Genomic DNA, 13,931 nt, shown 5'->3' with positions numbered 1-13,931 from the left:
CTTCATGAACACTAGGGTTCTATCGAGTTCGTCAAATAATAACAACTTTCATGGCAAAATGGAGCTCTAAATGCTCTGGAGGAGTTGCTAAATTAAAGAAGATACCTGGAATAGACGACAAGAACGTTACCAAGACTGGGGGAGAGGGAGAATTCCAATGTGCACTTCAATTTTTTATAGCGAGAGTTGGGAAGAACTGAGGAGAGAGAAAGGGACTTTTGTATATTTTAATATAAGTGAAAGGGGACTTAAGTGTATAAGTTGTGAACTACAAAGTTTTTAAAATTATAAAGTGACCTCGGAACCACTACCCTTTACCCTAAAATGAAAAGATAAAGGGAAAAGAAAAGGAGTGGTCATGTTGCAACTTAAACTAAGGAAGTGGCTTCTTTGCCAAATACTCTCACGTTAGTACTCCCTCCAGTTCAAAAAGAGTATCCACTGAGCCTTTTTTTCTTTTCAAAAAGAGTGTCTACTTTTCAAATCAAGAAAGAATTAATTTTATTTTTTCATATTTATCCTTATTAAGTGTTAAGTGATCAAATCGCAATACCTGTAATCAGGGGTACATAGTTTAGTCAAATCACCAATTTTTTTCTAAGACTTAATTTTTTCTTAAGAGGTATGCAAATGACTCAGTAGACACTCTTTTTGAACCAGATGGAGTATAGCAAAGTTCTCTTAATTATTCCTTGTTTATCAGTTTTATCCTCTTTTAATAATTAAGAATATGTGTTATTCGAACAGGTTACCCATTTTACGATTTAACGTAGCAGCAAGAGTTAAATCATACCATGGTTGATGCTTTTGGCTTAGCTTTATTTTTAAATGCAGTGAGTGATTTAGTGAAATCCAAAGCTTCTACTCCTTCCATTCTACCAGTTTGGCAAAGGGATTTCCTAAGCGCGAGGACGCCACCACGCATAACGTGCAAGCATCACGAGTATGATGAAGAAATTGAATCAAATGATGCATGGTTCAGAATGGAAAACGAGTTGATCCAACGCTCATTCTTCTTTGGTGCAGAGAAGATATAGAAGCTATTCGCGATCAAGTTTCACCAACCCATCATTCAAGCGGAAGATTTGAGTTATTAACCTCATTTTTGTGGAAAAATCGAACAATTGCAGTCGATCTAAATTCTGAAGAAATTGTGTGTATGGGACCAATTGTAACAGCGCGTTGGAGACTTATAAATTTGAAAATACCACTTGGATATTACGGTAATGCATTTGCTATTCCAGGAGCAGTATCGAAAGCCGGACATATTAGCACATATCCATTGACGTATGCTCTTGAATTAATCAAGAAAGCCAAGAATAAAGTTAACGAGGAGTATTTTAGATCTCCGGCGGATCTTAATGTGATTAAGGGGAGGCCTAATTTTATACAAGCTTGGAAGTTTGTTATGTCAAACATTTTTAATGTAGGTTTTGATAAAGATTTTGGATGGGGAGAACCCAAGTATGGTGGGGTTGCTAACGCTCATTCTTTTATGGGCAAAGGTGTAAATATACCCCTCAACTTTGTGATTTAGATCAGATATACCCTTCGTTAAAAAAGTGTCCTTGCCGTTATAAAATGGTGCAAATATATCTCTGCCCTTACACAAATTAATAGTTCAAGTATATCATTTTCGCTAATGGGTTTTATTTTTTTAAAAAAAATCATTTAACTTATTTCTTAATTAAAAAAAAAATGCCATGTGGCCTTAAAAAAAAGGTCTACTCATTTTTTTTAGTAGACATATTTTTCTAACTCCACATGGTAAAAACAAATTCTGGTGGATCGGTTCTTGTTCGTTTATAAAAATATCTCTGTGGCTTTAAAAAAAAAAATCTACCCATTTTTTTTAAACGAACCAGACCCGACCCACCAAAAAAAAAGTTATCATGTGGCATTATCCCTTAGAAAAATATGTCTACTTAAAGCCATGTGGTATTTTTTTAATTAAGAAATAAACTAAATGATTTTTAAAAAAAAAAATCCGTCAGCAAAAAGGGTATATTTGCAGCATTTATAACGACAGATGTATATTTACACCACTTTTATAACGAGGAATATATCTGCTCTAAATCGCAAAGTTGAGAAATATATTTGCACCTTTACCCTTCTTTTATTACCTACTATGTGCCTTGTAAAAGTAACAACGGGCAGAAGGGCATCCTGACAACAATAAGCTTACCTCCAGAAGCAATGTACAAGTTGACCTCAAATGTCGTCAAAGGTCTCAGGAAAGTGCCAAAGATTTAGGTGGTGCTTGGATTGCCAAATTGTTTTTTTGTTTTTTGAAATTGTCATTTCCTCTTGAGCGCCGAGGGTCTATCAAAAACAGTCTCCATACCCTCACAAGGTAGGAATAAGGTTGTGTTCACTCTATCCTCCCCAAACCTCACTTGTGGATTTATACCGGGTTCAGGCCCGGCTCAAGGCTAAAGCCGCTAAGGCAATGGCTTTGGGAACCACTTTTTATTAAGTTTTATGGCTAATTTGTTTAAAAATTTATTGTGACTTATAGTATTTTTATGTAGTTTCTAACTAGTAAATTATTTTTCAAAAAACTTAAAAATTGTATGTCTGAATTCACGATAGAAATAAGAAAGTTTGACTCTCGAAATTCAAATTGTGTCACATAAATTGAGACAGATGGAGTGGAGCACACAATTTTAAATTTTTATGTAATTTTTTTTTTGTCACGTGATTTATTAGTTGTATTGTCAGTTGATATTTTTTTTAGAATAGATTGATTTGAAAAAAATGTTAAACAGCTTTGCTTTGTTCTTGACGATTATAAAATAGTAATTAATGACTTCGCATCTAAAAAAGCTAGTAAAGTAGACTTTAAGCAAAAATATATATCACGATCTTTCCTTTTTAAAAATAAAATAAATATTAGGGGCTCTTTCTGAAATTAGACTTTAAGCCTCCAATCTTGTTGAGACAGTCCTGACCGGGTTTATTGTCGTTGTTGTCTTTTGAAATTGATGTGTATTTTACTATAGTTCTGAAATAATTAGTTTTATTTGTATTGAAAGTTCTTGGTATTGGAAAAACTATTTGATTGCAATTTGCACATTGGTGTGAGGAAAACAATAGCAATTGGTGGTTGCTTTAGTAAACAAAAAGGTTATTTTCAAGAGAGATGAATACTTCAGTTATTTTACTACTCTCTTTGTCTCAAAATAAGTATCCTCTTAGCAAAAATTACGTCATTAAGAAATCAATAAATACAATATAAAATTTACTAAACTATTCGTATTTATTATAGCAGTTTTTTTTTTAGGACTAAGCTTGAGCGAGGGTCTATCAAAAAGTGAGACTTATTTGGCTTCCTTATCTAAAGTGAGACTTATGGTCCGGAGGGAGTATCTCTTCTCAGAAGTTGATAGAACTGAGTGATTCTATACACGAGAGTAATTTTGCAAACCAGAAGCAGTTCCAACACAAATCTATATGTTTGGGATATGCTACTGAAAAAAGTTCTACTGTTATAAAGAAAAAGACAGAAATGCTCAAAGTTTTCGCAAATTTTGACTTTACCAAAAGTATACCAAATTCGCAAATTTTGACTTTACCAAAAGTATACCACATTGAAATAGAGCTAGACTTTTTTTTTTCTTCAAAAGTATACTCTACTTTAGGATGTTGGACACAGTGTTTTAAAAAGCGGGAGCGTGAGGTAGTGTAACACCTCGTGCATTCGGGTTAAGATTTTTATTATAAGATGGGGTTATAATGAACCCAATTTTAGTAGTGTATAAATGGTGTTTGAAACCCAATCAAAACTTGAGAAGAGTCTTTGGGCAAAACAAAGTTGAAAACCACTCTACGGGGCATGTTTGCAAGTGAGTTTATAGATGGCCTTACTTACAACGACCATAACCCCATTATTAATTTGGAATTTGGGGAAACTTTCTTGATGAAAGTTGTAGCCCTTTGAAATAGCTTTCCAACGGTATATTATGGGCCTCAAACGGACATCTGTGCAAAGAGTTATGCCCATTATACGACAGACTGTCCGAGCAGAAGAATTTTGACGGACCATTTGACGGTCCGTAAAACATTTTGACGGTCCGTAAAATATTTATACGGTCCGTCAAATGGTCACAGAGAATGATATTTCGTTGGTCAGTTTTACGGTTCAATTTTACGGTCCGTAAAACAATTATACGGTCCGTAAAATTGACTCAGACCACCGTAAAATGAGCACAGAATGTCCAAATCACTGGAATGGTTTTACGGTAAGTTATACGGTCCGTAAAACCATTATACGGGACGTAAAACACACCGTAAAATGAGCACAGAATGTCCAAATCACTGGAATGGTTTTACGGTGAGTTATACGGTCCGTAAAACCATTATACGGAACGTAAAAATGGGCGTAGAATTGCCCGATGGGTCAGATTTTAAGATGTTAATAAGAGACCCAAACCCATTTGTTTTCATTCCCATTTCTCCTACACGACTCAAGGGTTCTCTAGAGCCATCCAAACACTTCATATGCAAGAATCCAAGTGAAACAAAAGATCCACTTCATCAATCCACCAAAACTAAGTGTGAGAAACACATCAAATCCATTCAAGTCAAGAAATTCCATGGAAGGTGGAACTAGGGTTTTGTTCAAGTGAAGCATTTCAACTCAAGGCTTATTCCTACAATAACTAAGGTAAGTTTTATGATGTTTCCTGATGATTAAAGTGTTGATAAGTTCTTGGGAGAATAGTAAATGGGTTTGATAAAGAAAATTATATGAACTATGCTAGGGTTTTTGGATTGTTGACTTGGGATTGTTGTATTCATATGGGTGATGAAGAATGATGTCAATTACATCTAATTGAGATTGTAGAATCAGCTAGAAGTAATAGAATGGGGATTGGGGGAAGAAAACACCATTAATGAAGGTTGTGGAGCTTCATGCCCACCAAGTGTTTGATAAAATGCTTAGATGAACAAAACATGAATATTGTTGCTAATATAGAGTCCCTATGACCTGTATTGCTATAGATTAAAGTTGAAGGGATTGAAGGAAATTGTGATACACTCAAAAGCAGGAAGTTAAGGTATGTATAACTTTCATCCACATGTGGGAATCTCTATGTTTTTCCCCATGATCCGTTTCGTAAAATCCATGAAGTTCAAATCCTAGGGCATTAAACCCAACATATTGGTAGCCCGTAATTATGTATTTATGTGCATGAATTTTGTATCTATATTCGTTATTGCATTCCTAATCTTCCATTACGGTTATTAGGAAATCCTAGCTTAATCCATGAATCATGAATTCTTCCTCATGTGTTCTCATTATGTTTATATGAAACTTTATGATTTCATCCAGCAAGTTACAAGCATGTTTTCAAGACAAGTATATATATATGATTTCGAACTATTGTTATTACTCATGAACGAAAAACATGTTTTGCAAGACTATGACAAGTTATCTTATGAAACTATACAAGCAAGTTATGATTCATGAAAACTATGTACAAGCAAGTTATGATTCATGAAAACCATGTACAAGCAAGTTATGATTCATGAACACTATGTACAAGCAAGTTATGATTCATGATATACCATGGGCAGCAAGTGCCACTATTTTTCATGTTCATGTTTTGGGAGTTGCATTAATTACCGAGGAGGGTTTCAGATAGCCTGAAACTACGTAGCCACCGTAGGATGAGGATCGCTCCACCCATGTTCCGGACGATCTCTCATAATGATTGGATCCTTTCATATTTTATCAAATCTCATGTTCCCTGGCAAGGACTGAGTGTTCTGCTGGCGGGACGCAAGCACCAGACCATGGATCGGTTATAAGTTATTGCTCTCCCTACTTATCATGTTTTTACTTATGTTATATATATACATATGCACTCATGCCCATGTTCATGTCCAGGTTTTCAGTTTCAGTTCTTATCATGTTATTTCATGTCCCATGTTGTTTCTTTCGGTTGCTTTACATACCAGTACATTCAATGTGCTGACGTCCCCTTTTATTGCCCGGGGGCCTGCATTTCACGATGCAGGTACTGATATACAGGACGACACATCTGCTCAGTAGGACAACATTCGTATCAGCTTATTGGTGAGCCCCATCTCATTCGGGGTTTAGTCAACGTTTATTTTATGATTAATTATGCATCTAAAGGTATGCTGGGGGCCTTGTCCCAGTAAGTATGTTTTCCAGTCAGACTCATGATAGATGTTTCATAGACTAGACAAGTCAGTTATATCATGTCAGACATTTGGAGTCGTATAGCCATTTTGGCTCACTCATGTTTAAACAAGTATTTTATTAAGTATTATGACTTAACATGTTTTATAAAGGCTCATCATGCATTCACGTTATATTCCGCATATGTTATGTATCATGATGATTCAGCAAGCCATGTGGTTCGCTCGGTCACATGCAGTCAGGCACCGAGTGTCGTGTTACGTCCAGGCCATGGTTCGGGGCGTGACAGGTAGAACGTCTTACTTAACACGGGGGGAGACGTAAGCCTCGAGGCATGGGGCGTAAGCCCCATGGATCTTTAAGATTTTAATTTATAATGTAGTAAAATAGTATAATAACACAAATTTATAAAAAAAAAAATACATTAATAGTTTTAAAAAACTAAAAACATGATTAAAATAACTCATAGAAAATAAAACTTCTAACATAATATTACAAGTAAAAATAATGCAATGATGTAAAAGCTATTATGAGATGCAAATTAACTCTAACATCTTAACTTTCAAACAAAAAAAGAATCACAATTTCTTAAATATATTACTTCCATGCTATGCAATTTACCTCCCTAAAAGAAAATAATCAATACACTTTATTAGTATTATAATTAAAACATTACTCCTTCACGAAACAAAATTACATTCAAATAATTTAATAATAAAATATGATAATTTTGAGGCATAGGAAAAAGCCATGACGACCGATGATAAGTGAACATGTAAAATTTGATTATGTATTTTTAAAAGAAATGTTAGGTGATATTCACTCTCACGGTGTTCTCAAATAGTAAATATACAATACTAAAGCTTCTTATTTGAGATAGTTTCAATCTTCTTATTTTTATAGATGAAAAAACTATTAGAAATCATTCATTATTAAAGCATTATGAGGATCAACAATGTTAACTAAGGAATTTGACCTATAATTATATAAGAACCGTAAAGCGAGCACCGAGCGTTGATTTTTCTAGTGTCCCGCCCCGGGACAAGGCGAGTCCCAAAACTGCCTTTTAAAACACTATTGGACATATTAAATAAACATTCTGCTCCATGCTTCTCTTTTAAGAGCTGAAACTTTAGCCCTATGGTCACGGGTTAAGTTTCTTTAACCACAGGTTATGACAATAAATGCCACTTATTTAGGCGTAATGTGCACGCACATCGTTTGTCCAAAATCCTAACTAATTGGTCCTTTAGGACAGCTAAGTCCTAAAATGACTCACAAAAGAATTACTAATAGAGTTGACTTCTGAACAATAAATAGCTACTTGCTTAAAGTAGCATACTAAATAATCCAATACAATCATTTCCCTTTTCGCCTTGAGGAATGGAACAACTTTCCCCTTCACAACTCTCAGTGATACGGCGTGAATCTGAATTAATCATTCCAGCAACAGCTACTCCTCGTGAAATAAAACATCTCTCAGACATAGACGATCGAGAAGGTCTGCGTTTTCACATATCTAATTTATTTTTTTACGAACACAACCCTTCAATGGAAGGGATAGATCCTGCTAAGGTGATTAAAGATGGATTATCAAAAGCACTAGTATTTTACTATCCATTAGCTGGTAGGCTCATCTTAGGGCCTAAGGGGAAGCACATGGTGAATTGCAATGGTGAAGGAATATTGTTTACAGAAGCCTATGCAGATGTGGAGCTTGATATGTTAGGGGAATCCATAAAACCTCCATGTCCATTCTTGGAGGATCTGCTGTACAATGTACCAGGTTCTGATGGGATCACTGATTGCCCTCTTATGTTGATTCAGGTATATTATCATACACTCCTTTGCAACAGTATTATTCATCTTTTAATTTAATTACTACATCCCTTTTAATTTATGCGACCTAGTCTAAATCGTTAGTTTTCACGGAGTTTGAGTTTAAGGGAAAAAATGAAGATTTTTAAAATTTGTGGTCTTAAACATGTCATAACGTATCTCTGACTACATTTTTTTTGTAACTTGTGACCTTAAACATCTCAAAAAAGTAATCGTTTTCAAATTTAGAAGTATCATTTTTTCTAGAATAGACTAAAAAGTAAAGTATAATCACATAAACTGGAACAATAGGAAGTATCCAAAAGTTTTGTCGGTTGCCCCCTTATAGACCTTGTAAACGAAAAATCCCTTTTGAACAAACTGAAAATCTTATAAAACAATGTTATACTGTTGTCTAAAAGTTTGTAGGTTGTTGAAAACATTAGACGATTTTTCTATAAGGTTGAGCAATTTATGAGCAAACGTTCGACTCGAGTCTAACATTGTTCGGATGGATAATTTCTCAATGGCTATATTTGCATAATTTTTAAAATAGAAATAAAATTTGAATGATGATCTAAAAAGGGGATATTTACGTAAATCAGCCGGGAGGTATTATTTTGGGTAAATTATACTTAGTGTTCTTTAATTATTTTACTTGTATTCGTTGGATTAATCTTGTTACTACTTCTATCAATTCATAGAACCTTGTACCAATTCAAGAAAAGTTAAACTTTTTCAGTTAACTCTTTACGATATCACTTTTTGAGAGTCCTATTTAAAAGTAATTTGAATAAAGACGGAGAATTGGAAAAATGTACATCGAGAAAAGGAAAAAAAAAGAGAGAGAGACTAAATGCTTGTATCACTACATCTACATGCCACACAATTTACTTGCTATAACTGTTTCCTTTTGTTTTGCATATTTTTGGGCGGTTCATCCTAGCGTAAAATATCGTGTTTAGCCAACTTATCCCAATATTTTATTATTCTGGATATGTGCCTTTTGAGACATTGTGAGTTGCACGATCGTAAAAAAAACGAAAATACAAAGTTGCACGGTTGTAAAAAAAAAACAGATATAACATTCTTCAGATAAATAGTTTGCATATGCTGTCATGGATCGCGAACTTAAAGCATACTACTCCGTTCTAATTTACGTGGCAGTTTTTGTTTTTCAAGAGTCAATTTAACTAATCTTTTATGCTAAATTGATTATGTCAACTCAATATTTTAAGAACAAAAAGTAGATATTCAAAAATTATAGTCAAACCTCTCTATAATGACAACGTTTGTCTGAAAATTTCATGGTTGTTATAGTGAGGTGTTGTTATGTATGTATCAGAGGCGGATCCAAAATTTAAACTCTATGGGTTCAACCTTAAGATTCTTAGTGTAAACCCGTCGTTTTTAAAAGTTATGAGTTCATGTCTACTATTTATTGCAGTTTTAATAAATTTTTATGCATAAATTTATGCTCCGCGTCGAAAGTTGGGGGTTCAATGGAACCCCGACCTAGCATGCTAGATCCGCCACTGGTATGTATATATACTAACATTTGATGTTTAGATCTCATTTAACTGTTTTAAATAAAAGTACGCAACAAATTATTTTTTCTGTACTTTTTATGTTATAAACAAAAACAAAATACTTGTTAAATTTAAAATCTCAATTGATTTTCATATTTCATTAATTAATTATTGAAAAGACAAAATTCATAACTAGTTATACCATACCGATAAAGAATTAAAATCTACTCGTTGGATTTTATGTTAATTGGTAATTGCTGAGCATGTACATGATAGAGCAGCTTAACATAGTTCTGTTGGTTGGGTTCTATCATTTAAACCGTGACGTACTGTAGGAAGAATAAACTCATTCAACAAATTATAAGAACACACACGAAACTTAATTTTCATTGAAGTAGCAGAGATTTGTCAGTTTCCTCCACTTCTAATATGAATGTCTTTATTCCTATAGGTTACCCGTTTTACTTGTGGTGGATTTGCAGTAGCAGTAAGAGTTAATCATACAATGGTTGATGCCTTTGGCTTAGTTTTATTCCTAAATGCAGTAACTGATTTTGTGAAATTCAAAGCCTCTGCTCCTTCCATCATACCCGTCTGGCAAAGGGATACCCTAAATGCGAGGCCATCACCACGCATTACATGCAAGCATCACGAATTTGAGGAAGAAATTGAATCAACAAATGCATGGTTAAAATTGGAAAAAGAATTGATTCAACGTTCATTTTTCTTTGGTGAAGAGGAGATAGAAGCTATCCGTAATCAAGTTTCACCAGTTCATCGTTCAAGTGGACGATTTGAGTTATTAACCTCGTTTTTATGGAGACATCGAACAATTTCACTCAATTTAAATCCTGAAGAAATTGTGCGGCTGACATATTTTGTTACAGCCCATGGGAGGTTTGAACATTTGAAAATACCGCACGGATATTATGGCAACGCGTTTGCTTTTCCAGCAGCAGTGTCAAAAGCAGGACTTTTAAGTACATATCCGCTGACTTATGCACTTGAGTTAATCAAGAAAGCCAAGAATCAAGTGAATGAAGAGTATTTTAGATCTATGGTAGATTTTATGGTAATTAAAGGGAGACCTGGCATAACACAATCATGGAATTTTGCTATTTCAAACACTGCTTATGTAGGATTTGATAAGGTTGATTTTGGATGGGGAGAACCAAAGTATGGTGGGGCTGCTAAGGTTGATTCTTGTTTTAGTTTCTTTGTGGCTTTTAAAAATTACAAGGGGCAGAAAGGCATTCTAACAACAATAAGCTTGCCTCCAAAAGCTATGGAAAGATTTGAAGATGTTATGTACAAGCTGACTTCAAATGTCAAGCAACTATCAAAGCTTTAACAAGGTGTTTGGATTGCCACTTAAAAATATATGTTCTTAGTTTATTAGATCAATTTACGTGTTTGGATATAGTTCTGAAATAATTAATATCCTCTGTGTTGGAAGTTTGGATTTTGGAGACACATATGGATCAATTACTAATTAATGTTCTATAGTTATCTCATATAATAGCAAAGTGTGTTTAGTACTTTATCTGAATATATATGATATAAGACGAAATTCAAATCAATTGAACAAATCCGGTATATGTGGATCTCACACCCACACCCAAATCATGTAGGATCGACATGGATGCAACAAGGATTTTGAAAAATCCCAACAACATAAATTGACAAAGCTAAAGATAAATGGAATTTTTAATCTATATACCGATGACTGTGAAGTTGACTATAGGACCAATATACATGGCTTGTGATCATTCTTTAGTGTATGCATAGTGCATTCGATTCTTGTGTTAGTTTGAACAACAACACATCGTTTCGAATAAAGTTCACTTCGATCAGTGCAAAAATAAGCAACAATAGAATTACATACATAGATTATACTGAGACACCACAAGCTAGCGCTTGGTGCTTTATTTCTATAAGTATCGGGACCCTTCTGGCATAGTGGCATCGTTTATTCGTAGCATACTAGTGTTATTTTTGTTCTAATTATTCCTTTAAATTTGACAATTTAATAGTCTTCACTCCTTGATGTTGATATAGCAAAGTGGATAGACTTTCTTTCTAGGCCTGTAAAAATAAAGAAAAATAAAAGAAAATCAACTTTCAAGTGATGTAATTTTCGATCGTTAATTATTGCATATTCGTGATATAATATTTTATTTATTTCAATTGCGTATCTCTTCTTACTTTTTTCTTAAATATCACACATATTTTACCTGAACTTATATTCTTTTAGATGCAGTAACGATTTATTTCTTCTTTTTGGTCAAATATGTAGGATAGGAATTGACCTGAAACTTTATTACTTTTGGCCAAAATAAGGGAATCCCAAGTATATCTTATTTTATCTCTTTTTTAGACGCAATTGATTTTTATTCTAACGGTGTATTTTCATGAACAAATTTGGAAGTTCCTTTTTGTCTTGAACGCCATTTTTTTTAGCCAAATAAGGAAATTCTATGCAACATAAGTGATTTTAAAGTGATCTACAACTTAGCCCAATATTAGTCCAATTCTAGCCCATTTTTAAGATTTACTTAAATTTGGGTTTGTTGCTTGAGATTTACTTTATTTTTTTTTCTATGTATTCACTTTTCTTGGATCCTATATCTTATAAGTTTGTAGTGTGTTTGATACGAAGGAAAATATTTTTCACAAAAATATTTTTCTCAAAAATATTTTACACGCAAAATGTTTTCCTCAAAAATATTTTCCACGAAAAATCCGCGAAAATATGTTTCAGGTCTAGAAAATGGACCCTTCAAAAAAACTGGATCAAGTTAGGCGGGTCATGACCCAGGCCATTTAAGCCCAAGTAATTTTTAGGCCAATGTTAGCCCAACCCATTTATTACCTTAGCCCATTTTAATTGGGTCAATTTCAGCCCAACTCACCCATTTGTCACCCTAGTATTAAGGGTGTGTTCCGTAGGAAGGAAAGATTTCTTGTTAGATATTTTTTTGAAAGGTAAATGATTTTCTTACTAATTTTTGTCTTTTTAAAAAAAAAATTTTAAAACATAAAAATAAAATATGTTCTTATTAGTCTTTTAACTATGCCCCGTTAAATTTCGTGTGAAATAAAGGCATTTTTAACCCAATTAAGTAGTGACAAGGGCATGATGGGATTCAAACTATTAATAAAGGCAAATATTATAATTTTTTTCATACTTTAAGGATAGTTTTGAGCATTTCCCGTCTGTTGTTTCATATTGCCTATTGCATATTCTTGGTCAAATACGATAGCTTGTCATTTTTCAGTGGTGGACTGAATCATTATTGTTTTGTTTGGTCAATGTTCTAATTATAGAAGCCGTAGAACATGAATGTCAAATTTAGTAGTGAAAGTTTTTCAAACTTTTCTAGTGTTCTTTTGAATGGACTTTTTCTAACAAGACCTCACGACAATAAGGATATTTAATTGCAGATGTGAAAACAAAAGGAAAAGAAGAAGAAGAAGAAGAAGAAGAAAAAATGACTTAATAAACTGTTGGAATAGTGATCAATATATTCAAAAAACACGAATCACTGATGAGTAGGGGTGTATATGGATCGGATTGGTTCGAATTTTTCAAATACCAAACTAAACCAATTGTGTCGGGTTTTAAAATTTATAAACCAAACCAAATCAATATAAGTCAATTTTTTTTACCTCGGGTTTTCTCGTTTTTCTTTTTCCGATTTTCTCAGGTTGCTTCGAAAAAGCCTTCATATAAAATATATAACTTTTACTTCAAACATTTCTTTTGTCAAAGTAAGATACAACTATATAATTAAGGCCTCTCTTATGAAATAACACAAATGTGAGATGAGTGATGACATTGTAATAAAATATTCAATAAAAAAGATAATGAAATTGCATAAAATAATTATTGCTAATTAATAAGCCATAATGAAAATGATCATAATCTAAAAGCACTAAGTCGTGCTATAATAAGTATGACTAATAAGTATTATATACATGACAAAAATAAAATATAATTAAGATATGTATTTTCACTGTCTAAATCAATGCAAAACTAAAGAATACATATCCAACATTATTGTCATTCCTAGTGATAGAATTGAATTCCTTTCGTTAGCATTAATACTGATTTGGTTTTAATTTGAACTTTATTTGAGCTGCCAACATTTATGGATTATAAAACTTATTGGACCATTCAAAATTCGAAGTCCAAACTTGAAATAATATGTAAAAGACAAAAATTGCAAAAGTTTAAGAAATATTTATAAATTGTATTACAAATAAATATTTTTATGTATAAAATATTTTTAGAAAATTGTATATATGTATTGTCGGGTTGGTTTGGTTCGGTTGACATTTTTTAGTTAAAATCAAACCAATTATGATCGGGCCTTTTTTTTTTAAAACACCAAGCCAAGTCAAATCAAACC

The 13,931-nt window shown here is 33.2% G+C and overlaps 2 protein-coding genes across 2 annotated transcripts; both read left to right on the top strand.

The window, feature by feature from the left end:
* Positions 1-973: 973 nt before the first annotated feature.
* On the top strand, positions 974-1,537 carry LOC132625715 (alcohol acyl transferase 1 allele GSc-like). The gene has a single exon (XM_060340305.1). The coding sequence runs from the start codon at positions 974-976 to the stop codon at positions 1,535-1,537; it is 564 nt and encodes a 187-aa protein (XP_060196288.1).
* Positions 1,538-7,540: 6,003 nt separating this feature from the next.
* LOC132625717 (alcohol acyltransferase 16-like) lies at positions 7,541-10,983 on the top strand. Its single transcript, XM_060340306.1, has 2 exons — positions 7,541-7,999; positions 9,971-10,983. The coding sequence occupies exons 1-2, from the start codon at positions 7,556-7,558 to the stop codon at positions 10,868-10,870; spliced, it is 1,344 nt and encodes a 447-aa protein (XP_060196289.1). The 5' UTR covers positions 7,541-7,555; the 3' UTR covers positions 10,871-10,983.
* The last annotated feature ends 2,948 nt before the right edge of the window (positions 10,984-13,931 follow it).

The sequence above is a fragment of the Lycium barbarum genome, unplaced genomic scaffold, assembly GCF_019175385.1.
Source record: "Lycium barbarum isolate Lr01 unplaced genomic scaffold, ASM1917538v2 unchr_scaffold_46, whole genome shotgun sequence".
Classification (NCBI taxonomy): domain Eukaryota; kingdom Viridiplantae; phylum Streptophyta; class Magnoliopsida; order Solanales; family Solanaceae; genus Lycium; species Lycium barbarum.
Note: the sequence above shows the minus strand (reverse complement) of the source record. Positions and strands in the feature narration are given on the sequence as shown.

Bases quoted from the DNA above. Each gene is read 5' to 3' on its own strand.
- LOC132625717 (XM_060340306.1), top strand. From the start codon at position 7,556: ATGGAACAACTTTCCCCTTCACAACTCTCAGTGATACGGCGTGAATCT. The intron at 8,000-9,970 runs GTATATTATCAT...TTATTCCTATAG, and splicing joins GCCCTCTTATGTTGATTCAG to GTTACCCGTTTTACTTGTGG.
- LOC132625715 (XM_060340305.1), top strand. From the start codon at position 974: ATGGTTCAGAATGGAAAACGAGTTGATCCAACGCTCATTCTTCTTTGG.